We start from the raw sequence: 10,000 nt of genomic DNA on the forward strand, positions 1-10,000 counted from the left end.
GTAGTAGTAGTAGTAGTAGTAGTAGTAGTAGTAGTAGTAGTAGTAGTAGTAGTAGTAGTAGTAGTAGTAGTAGTAGTAGTAGTAGTAGTAGTAGTAGTAGTAGTAGTAGTAGTAGTAGTAGTAGTAGTAGTAGTAGTAGTAGTAGTAGTAGTAGTAGTAGTAGTAGTAGTAGTAGTAGTAGTAGTAGTAGTAGTAGTAGTAGTAGTAGTAGTAGTAGTAGTAGTAGTAGTAGTAGTAGTAGTAGTAGTAGTAGTAGTAGTAGTAGTAGTAGTAGTAGTAGTAGTAGTAGTAGTAGTAGTAGTAGTAGTAGTAGTAGTAGTAGTAGTAGTAGTAGTAGTAGTAGTAGTAGTAGTAGTAGTAGTAGTAGTAGTAGTAGTAGTAGTAGTAGTAGTAGTAGTAGTAGTAGTAGTAGTAGTAGTAGTAGTAGTAGTAGTAGTAGTAGTAGTAGTAGTAGTAGTAGTAGTAGTAGTAGTAGTAGTAGTAGTAGTAGTAGTAGTAGTAGTAGTAGTAGTAGTAGTAGTAGTAGTAGTAGTAGTAGTAGTAGTAGTAGTAGTAGTAGTAGTAGTAGTAGTAGTAGTAGTAGTAGTAGTAGTAGTAGTAGTAGTAGTAGTAGTAGTAGTAGTAGTAGTAGTAGTAGTAGTAGTAGTAGTAGTAGTAGTAGTAGTAGTAGTAGTAGTAGTAGTAGTAGTAGTAGTAGTAGTAGTAGTAGTAGTAGTAGTAGTAGTAGTAGTAGTAGTAGTAGTAGTAGTAGTAGTAGTAGTAGTAGTAGTAGTAGTAGTAGTAGTAGTAGTAGTAGTAGTAGTAGTAGTAGTAGTAGTAGTAGTAGTAGTAGTAGTAGTAGTAGTAGTAGTAGTAGTAGTAGTAGTAGTAGTAGTAGTAGTAGTAGTAGTAGTAGTAGTAGTAGTAGTAGTAGTAGTAGTAGTAGTAGTAGTAGTAGTAGTAGTAGTAGTAGTAGTAGTAGTAGTAGTAGTAGTAGTAGTAGTAGTAGTAGTAGTAGTAGTAGTAGTAGTAGTAGTAGTAGTAGTAGTAGTAGTAGTAGTAGTAGTAGTAGTAGTAGTAGTAGTAGTAGTAGTAGTAGTAGTAGTAGTAGTAGTAGTAGTAGTAGTAGTAGTAGTAGTAGTAGTAGTAGTAGTAGTAGTAGTAGTAGTAGTAGTAGTAGTAGTAGTAGTAGTAGTAGTAGTAGTAGTAGTAGTAGTAGTAGTAGTAGTAGTAGTAGTAGTAGTAGTAGTAGTAGTAGTAGTAGTAGTAGTAGTAGTAGTAGTAGTAGTAGTAGTAGTAGTAGTAGTAGTAGTAGTAGTAGTAGTAGTAGTAGTAGTAGTAGTAGTAGTAGTAGTAGTAGTAGTAGTAGTAGTAGTAGTAGTAGTAGTAGTAGTAGTAGTAGTAGTAGTAGTAGTAGTAGTAGTAGTAGTAGTAGTAGTAGTAGTAGTAGTAGTAGTAGTAGTAGTAGTAGTAGTAGTAGTAGTAGTAGTAGTAGTAGTAGTAGTAGTAGTAGTAGTAGTAGTAGTAGTAGTAGTAGTAGTAGTAGTAGTAGTAGTAGTAGTAGTAGTAGTAGTAGTAGTAGTAGTAGTAGTAGTAGTAGTAGTAGTAGTAGTAGTAGTAGTAGTAGTAGTAGTAGTAGTAGTAGTAGTAGTAGTAGTAGTAGTAGTAGTAGTAGTAGTAGTAGTAGTAGTAGTAGTAGTAGTAGTAGTAGTAGTAGTAGTAGTAGTAGTAGTAGTAGTAGTAGTAGTAGTAGTAGTAGTAGTAGTAGTAGTAGTAGTAGTAGTAGTAGTAGTAGTAGTAGTAGTAGTAGATTCTTTAGTTATATTTTCTTATTGGATTTTCTGATTTATTTGATTTGATTTTCCTATCTACGATATACTTGATTGGATTTGTCACCATTGCCTTCTTTGCTTCCGTTTTTTGAATTCTTCATTCCGGCACCCAGTTTGTTATCAAATAAAGTCAACGTTCTCAGTAGTAGTAGTAGTAGTAGTAGTAGTAGTAGTAGTAGTAGTAGTAGTAGTAGTAGTAGTAGTAGTAGTAGTAGTAGTAGTAGTAGTAGTAGTAGTAGTAGTAGTAGTAGTAGTAGTAGTAGTAGTAGTAGTAGTAGTAGTAGTAGTAGTAGTAGTAGTAGTAGTAGTAGTAGTAGTAGTAGTAGTAGTAGTAGTAGTAGTAGTAGTAGTAGTAGTAGTAGTAGTAGTAGTAGTAGTAGTAGTAGTAGTAGTAGTAGTAGTAGTAGTAGTAGTAGTAGTAGTAGTAGTAGTAGTAGTAGTAGTAGTAGTAGTAGTAGTAGTAGTAGTAGTAGTAGTAGTAGTAGTAGTAGTAGTAGTAGTAGTAGTAGTAGTAGTAGTAGTAGTAGTAGTAGTAGTAGTAGTAGTAGTAGTAGTAGTAGTAGTAGTAGTAGTAGTAGTAGTAGTAGTAGTAGTAGTAGTAGTAGTAGTAGTAGTAGTAGTAGTAGTAGTAGTAGTAGTAGTAGTAGTAGTAGTAGTAGTAGTAGTAGTAGTAGTAGTAGTAGTAGTAGTAGTAGTAGTAGTAGTAGTAGTAGTAGTAGTAGTAGTAGTAGTAGTAGTAGTAGTAGTAGTAGTAGTAGTAGTAGTAGTAGTAGTAGTAGTAGTAGTAGTAGTAGTAGTAGTAGTAGTAGTAGTAGTAGTAGTAGTAGTAGTAGTAGTAGTAGTAGTAGTAGTAGTAGTAGTAGTAGTAGTAGTAGTAGTAGTAGTAGTAGTAGTAGTAGTAGTAGTAGTAGTAGTAGTAGTAGTAGTAGTAGTAGTAGTAGTAGTAGTAGTAGTAGTAGTAGTAGTAGTAGTAGTAGTAGTAGTAGTAGTAGTAGTAGTAGTAGTAGTAGTAGTAGTAGTAGTAGTAGTAGTAGTAGTAGTAGTAGTAGTAGTAGTAGTCACATCCTTTATTGCTGAACCCACAAATAATTGTGATACAAATTGTAAACCATCCGAGGAAGAAGAGAAAGCTATTAAAAATAAAAAAAATAAAACAAAAAAAGGTTATTGTACCGGCTATTATTAAGTCATGTACCAATTGTAATACATGACGTAGTATAGTAGTCAAGCACCTACAAAATACTTTGCAGGATAATATTTAAATTGCCTAGCATGCCTACAAATCCGCAGAGCATGCCAATGTTAAATAGGCCAACATATGAATACCGAAGGCGGTTACATGGACAGAAGGCGACATTGGTCGAGAAAAGATGGGCCTATTCTCTTCCTCAAGTAAGACGCTCTGCAACCACGGAGGCACGTGATTGACCACCTCAGCAAAACAAATGCAATTTTGCAGCGTAGCTGTGCCATCACAACAGCATACTGGAGGTCACTATGCTTCACTATAGTAGTAGTAGTAGTAGTAGTAGTAGTAGTAGTAGTAGTAGTAGTAGTAGTAGTAGTAGTAGTAGTAGTAGTAGTAGTAGTAGTAGTAGTAGTAGTAGTAGTAGTAGTAGTAGTAGTAGTAGTAGTAGTAGTAGTAGTAGTAGTAGTAGTAGTAGTAGTAGTAGTAGTAGTAGTAGTAGTAGTAGTAGTAGTAGTAGTAGTAGTAGTAGTAGTAGTAGTAGTAGTAGTAGTAGTAGTAGTAGTAGTAGTAGTAGTAGTAGTAGTAGTAGTAGTAGTAGTAGTAGTAGTAGTAGTAGTAGTAGTAGTAGTAGTAGTAGTAGTAGTAGTAGTAGTAGTAGTAGTAGTAGTAGTAGTAGTAGTAGTAGTAGTAGTAGTAGTAGTAGTAGTAGTAGTAGTAGTAGTAGTAGTAGTAGTAGTAGTAGTAGTAGTAGTAGTAGTAGTAGTAGTAGTAGTAGTAGTAGTAGTAGTAGTAGTAGTAGTAGTAGTAGTAGTAGTAGTAGTAGTAGTAGTAGTAGTAGTAGTAGTAGTAGTAGTAGTAGTAGTAGTAGTAGTAGTAGTAGTAGTAGTAGTAGTAGTAGTAGTAGTAGTAGTAGTAGTAGTAGTAGTAGTAGTAGTAGTAGTAGTAGTAGTAGTAGTAGTAGTAGTAGTAGTAGTAGTAGTAGTAGTAGTAGTAGTAGTAGTAGTAGTAGTAGTAGTAGTAGTAGTAGTAGTAGTAGTAGTAGTAGTAGTAGTAGTAGTAGTAGTAGTAGTAGTAGTAGTAGTAGTAGTAGTAGTAGTAGTAGTAGTAGTAGTAGTAGTAGTAGTAGTAGTAGTAGTAGTAGTAGTAGTAGTAGTAGTAGTAGTAGTAGTAGTAGTAGTAGTAGTAGTAGTAGTAGTAGTAGTAGTAGTAGTAGTAGTAGTAGTAGTAGTAGTAGTAGTAGTAGTAGTAGTAGTAGTAGTAGTAGTAGTAGTAGTAGTAGTAGTAGTAGTAGTAGTAGTAGTAGTAGTAGTAGTAGTAGTAGTAGTAGTAGTAGTAGTAGTAGTAGTAGTAGTAGTAGTAGTAGTAGTAGTAGTAGTAGTAGTAGTAGTAGTAGTAGTAGTAGTAGTAGTAGTAGTAGTAGTAGTAGTAGTAGTAGTAGTAGTAGTAGTAGTAGTAGTAGTAGTAGTAGTAGTAGTAGTAGTAGTAGTAGTAGTAGTAGTAGTAGTAGTAGTAGTAGTAGTAGTAGTAGTAGTAGTAGTAGTAGTAGTAGTAGTAGTAGTAGTAGTAGTAGTAGTAGTAGTAGTAGTAGTAGTAGTAGTAGTAGTAGTAGTAGTAGTAGTAGTAGTAGTAGTAGTAGTAGTAGTAGTAGTAGTAGTAGTAGTAGTAGTAGTAGTAGTAGTAGTAGTAGTAGTAGTAGTAGTAGTAGTAGTAGTAGTAGTAGTAGTAGTAGTAGTAGTAGTAGTAGTAGTAGTAGTAGTAGTAGTAGTAGTAGTAGTAGTAGTAGTAGTAGTAGTAGTAGTAGTAGTAGTAGTAGTAGTAGTAGTAGTAGTAGTAGTAGTAGTAGTAGTAGTAGTAGTAGTAGTAGTAGTAGTAGTAGTAGTAGTAGTAGTAGTAGTAGTAGTAGTAGTAGTAGTAGTAGTAGTAGTAGTAGTAGTAGTAGTAGTAGTAGTAGTAGTAGTAGTAGTAGTAGTAGTAGTAGTAGTAGTAGTAGTAGTAGTAGTAGTAGTAGTAGTAGTAGTAGTAGTAGTAGTAGTAGTAGTAGTAGTAGTAGTAGTAGTAGTAGTAGTAGTAGTAGTAGTAGTAGTAGTAGTAGTAGTAGTAGTAGTAGTAGTAGTAGTAGTAGTAGTAGTAGTAGTAATAGTAGTAGTAGTAGTAGTAGTAGTAGTAGTAGTAGTAGTAGTAGTAGTAGTAGTAGTAGTAGTAGTAGTAGTAGTAGTAGTAGTAGTAGTAGTAGTAGTAGTAGTAGTAGTAGTAGTAGTAGTAGTAGTAGTAGTAGTAGTAGTAGATTCTTTAGTTATATTTTCTTATTGGATTTTCTGATTTATTTGATTTGATTTTCCTATCTACGATATACTTGATTGGATTTGTCACCATTGCCTTCTTTGCTTCCGTTTTTTGAATTCTTCATTCCGGCACCCAGTTTGTTATCAAATAAAGTCAACGTTCTCAGTAGTAGTAGTAGTAGTAGTAGTAGTAGTAGTAGTAGTAGTAGTAGTAGTAGTAGTAGTAGTAGTAGTAGTAGTAGTAGTAGTAGTAGTAGTAGTAGTAGTAGTAGTAGTAGTAGTAGTAGTAGTAGTAGTAGTAGTAGTAGTAGTAGTAGTAGTAGTAGTAGTAGTAGTAGTAGTAGTAGTAGTAGTAGTAGTAGTAGTAGTAGTAGTAGTAGTAGTAGTAGTAGTAGTAGTAGTAGTAGTAGTAGTAGTAGTAGTAGTAGTAGTAGTAGTAGTAGTAGTAGTAGTAGTAGTAGTAGTAGTAGTAGTAGTAGTAGTAGTAGTAGTAGTAGTAGTAGTAGTAGTAGTAGTAGTAGTAGTAGTAGTAGTAGTAGTAGTAGTAGTAGTAGTAGTAGTAGTAGTAGTAGTAGTAGTAGTAGTAGTAGTAGTAGTAGTAGTAGTAGTAGTAGTAGTAGTAGTAGTAGTAGTAGTAGTAGTAGTAGTAGTAGTAGTAGTAGTAGTAGTAGTAGTAGTAGTAGTAGTAGTAGTAGTAGTAGTAGTAGTAGTAGTAGTAGTAGTAGTAGTAGTAGTAGTAGTAGTAGTAGTAGTAGTAGTAGTAGTAGTAGTAGTAGTAGTAGTAGTAGTAGTAGTAGTAGTAGTAGTAGTAGTAGTAGTAGTAGTAGTAGTAGTAGTAGTAGTAGTAGTAGTAGTAGTAGTAGTAGTAGTAGTAGTAGTAGTAGTAGTAGTAGTAGTAGTAGTAGTAGTAGTAGTAGTAGTAGTAGTAGTAGTAGTAGTAGTAGTAGTAGTAGTAGTAGTAGTAGTAGTAGTAGTAGTAGTAGTAGTAGTAGTAGTAGTAGTAGTAGTAGTAGTAGTAGTAGTAGTAGTAGTAGTAGTAGTAGTAGTAGTAGTAGTAGTAGTAGTAGTAGTAGTAGTAGTAGTAGTAGTAGTAGTAGTAGTAGTCACATCCTTTATTGCTGAACCCACAAATAATTGTGATACAAATTGTAAACCATCCGAGGAAGAAGAGAAAGCTATTAAAAATAAAAAAAATAAAACAAAAAAAGGTTATTGTACCATGCCAAACGGCTATTATTAAGTCATGTACCAATTGTAATACATGACGTAGTATAGTAGTCAAGCACCTACAAAATACTTTGCAGGATAATATTTAAATTGCCTAGCATGCCTACAAATCCGCAGAGCATGCCAATGTTAAATAGGCCAACATATGAATACCGAAGGCGGTTACATGGACAGAAGGCGACATTGGTCGAGAAAAGATGGGCCTATTCTCTTCCTCAAGTAAGACGCTCTGCAACCACGGAGGCACGTGATTGACCACCTCAGCAAAACAAATGCAATTTTGCAGCGTAGCTGTGCCATCACAACAGCATACTGGAGGTCACTATGCTTCACTATAGTAGTAGTAGTAGTAGTAGTAGTAGTAGTAGTAGTAGTAGTAGTAGTAGTAGTAGTAGTAGTAGTAGTAGTAGTAGTAGTAGTAGTAGTAGTAGTAGTAGTAGTAGTAGTAGTAGTAGTAGTAGTAGTAGTAGTAGTAGTAGTAGTAGTAGTAGTAGTAGTAGTAGTAGTAGTAGTAGTAGTAGTAGTAGTAGTAGTAGTAGTAGTAGTAGTAGTAGTAGTAGTAGTAGTAGTAGTAGTAGTAGTAGTAGTAGTAGTAGTAGTAGTAGTAGTAGTAGTAGTAGTAGTAGTAGTAGTAGTAGTAGTAGTAGTAGTAGTAGTAGTAGTAGTAGTAGTAGTAGTAGTAGTAGTAGTAGTAGTAGTAGTAGTAGTAGTAGTAGTAGTAGTAGTAGTAGTAGTAGTAGTAGTAGTAGTAGTAGTAGTAGTAGTAGTAGTAGTAGTAGTAGTAGTAGTAGTAGTAGTAGTAGTAGTAGTAGTAGTAGTAGTAGTAGTAGTAGTAGTAGTAGTAGTAGTAGTAGTAGTAGTAGTAGTAGTAGTAGTAGTAGTAGTAGTAGTAGTAGTAGTAGTAGTAGTAGTAGTAGTAGTAGTAGTAGTAGTAGTAGTAGTAGTAGTAGTAGTAGTAGTAGTAGTAGTAGTAGTAGTAGTAGTAGTAGTAGTAGTAGTAGTAGTAGTAGTAGTAGTAGTAGTAGTAGTAGTAGTAGTAGTAGTAGTAGTAGTAGTAGTAGTAGTAGTAGTAGTAGTAGTAGTAGTAGTAGTAGTAGTAGTAGTAGTAGTAGTAGTAGTAGTAGTAGTAGTAGTAGTAGTAGTAGTAGTAGTAGTAGTAGTAGTAGTAGTAGTAGTAGTAGTAGTAGTAGTAGTAGTAGTAGTAGTAGTAGATTCTTTAGTTATATTTTCTTATTGGATTTTCTGATTTATTTGATTTGATTTTCCTATCTACGATATACTTGATTGGATTTGTCACCATTGCCTTCTTTGCTTCCGTTTTTTGAATTCTTCATTCCGGCACCCAGTTTGTTATCAAATAAAGTCAGCGTTCTCAGTAGTAGTAGTAGTAGTAGTAGTAGTAGTAGTAGTAGTAGTAGTAGTAGTAGTAGTAGTAGTAGTAGTAGTAGTAGTAGTAGTAGTAGTAGTAGTAGTAGTAGTAGTAGTAGTAGTAGTAGTAGTAGTAGTAGTAGTAGTAGTAGTAGTAGTAGTAGTAGTAGTAGTAGTAGTAGTAGTAGTAGTAGTAGTAGTAGTAGTAGTAGTAGTAGTAGTAGTAGTAGTAGTAGTAGTAGTAGTAGTAGTAGTAGTAGTAGTAGTAGTAGTAGTAGTAGTAGTAGTAGTAGTAGTAGTAGTAGTAGTAGTAGTAGTAGTAGTAGTAGTAGTAGTAGTAGTAGTAGTAGTAGTAGTAGTAGTAGTAGTAGTAGTAGTAGTAGTAGTAGTAGTAGTAGTAGTAGTAGTAGTAGTAGTAGTAGTAGTAGTAGTAGTAGTAGTAGTAGTAGTAGTAGTAGTAGTAGTAGTAGTAGTAGTAGTAGTAGTAGTAGTAGTAGTAGTAGTAGTAGTAGTAGTAGTAGTAGTAGTAGTAGTAGTAGTAGTAGTAGTAGTAGTAGTAGTAGTAGTAGTAGTAGTAGTAGTAGTAGTAGTAGTAGTAGTAGTAGTAGTAGTAGTAGTAGTAGTAGTAGTAGTAGTAGTAGTAGTAGTAGTAGTAGTAGTAGTAGTAGTAGTAGTAGTAGTAGTAGTAGTAGTAGTAGTAGTAGTAGTAGTAGTAGTAGTAGTAGTAGTAGTAGTAGTAGTAGTAGTAGTAGTAGTAGTAGTAGTAGTAGTAGTAGTAGTAGTAGTAGTAGTAGTAGTAGTAGTAGTAGTAGTAGTAGTAGTAGTAGTAGTAGTAGTAGTAGTAGTAGTAGTAGTAGTAGTAGTAGTAGTAGTAGTAGTAGTAGTAGTAGTAGTAGTAGTAGTAGTAGTAGTAGTAGTAGTAGTAGTAGTAGTAGTAGTAGTAGTAGTAGTAGTAGTAGTAGTAGTAGTAGTAGTAGTAGTAGTAGTAGTAGTAGTAGTAGTAGTAGTAGTAGTAGTAGTAGTAGTAGTAGTAGTAGTAGTAGTAGTAGTAGTAGTAGTAGTAGTAGTAGTAGTAGTAGTAGTAGTAGTAGTAGTAGTAGTAGTAGTAGTAGTAGTAGTAGTAGTAGTAGTAGTAGTAGTAGTAGTAGTAGTAGTAGTAGTAGTAGTAGTAGTAGTAGTAGTAGTAGTAGTAGTAGTAGTAGTAGTAGTAGTAGTAGTAGTAGTAGTAGTAGTAGTAGTAGTAGTAGTAGTAGTAGTAGTAGTAGTAGTAGTAGTAGTAGTAGTAGTAGTAGTAGTAGTAGTAGTAGTAGTAGTAGTAGTAGTAGTAGTAGTAGTAGTAGTAGTAGTAGTAGTAGTAGTAGTAGTAGTAGTAGTAGTAGTAGTAGTAGTAGTAGTAGTAGTAGTAGTAGTAGTAGTAGTAGTAGTAGTAGTAGTAGTAGTAGTAGTAGTAGTAGTAGTAGTAGTAGTAGTAGTAGTAGTAGTAGTAGTAGTAGTAGTAGTAGTAGTAGTAGTAGTAGTAGTAGTAGTAGTAGTAGTAGTAGTAGTAGTAGTAGTAGTAGTAGTAGTAGTAGTAGTAGTAGTAGTAGTAGTAGTAGTAGTAGTAGTAGTAGTAGTAGTAGTAGTAGTAGTAGTAGTAGTAGTAGTAGTAGTAGTAGTAGTAGTAGTAGTAGTAGTAGTAGTAGTAGTAGTAGTAGTAGTAGTAGTAGTAGTAGTAGTAGTAGTAGTAGTAGTAGTAGTAGTAGTAGTAGTAGTAGTAGTAGTAGTAGTAGTAGTAGTAGTAGTAGTAGTAGTAGTAGTAGTAGTAGTAGTAGTAGTAGTAGTAGTAGTAGTAGTAGTAGTAGTAGTAGTAGTAGTAGTAGTAGTAGTAGTAGTAGTAGTAGTAGTAGTAGTAGTAGTAGTAGTAGTAGTAGTAGTAGTAGTAGTAGTAGTAGTAGTAGTAGTAGTAGTAGTAGTAGTAGTAGTAGTAGTAGTAGTAGTAGTAGTAGTAGTAGTAGTAGTAGTAGTAGTAGTAGTAGTAGTAGTAGTAGTAGTAGTAGTAGTAGTAGTAGTAGTAGTAGTAGTAGTAGTAGTAGTAGTAGTAGTAGTAGTAGTAGTAGTAGTAGTAGTAGTAGTAGTAGTAGTAG

At 33.8% G+C, this 10,000-nt stretch overlaps 1 protein-coding gene across 1 annotated transcript in view; it reads left to right on the forward strand.

Moving 5' to 3' along the window:
* Positions 1 to 191: 191 nt before the first annotated feature.
* The window catches only part of LOC135826734 (uncharacterized protein DDB_G0271670-like), a gene marked incomplete at its 5' end in the record, with an annotated part of 14,702 nt that continues 4,893 nt past the window's right edge, over positions 192 to 10,000 (forward strand). Inside the window, one exon of the mRNA XM_065339335.1 lies at positions 192 to 1,725. Coding sequence (XP_065195407.1) covers positions 192 to 1,725 — 1,534 coding nt within the window. The remainder of the gene's footprint in view (positions 1,726 to 10,000) is intronic.

This window comes from Sycon ciliatum, chromosome 10 (genome assembly GCF_964019385.1).
Source record: "Sycon ciliatum chromosome 10, ocSycCili1.1, whole genome shotgun sequence".
NCBI lineage: Eukaryota > Metazoa > Porifera > Calcarea > Leucosolenida > Sycettidae > Sycon > Sycon ciliatum.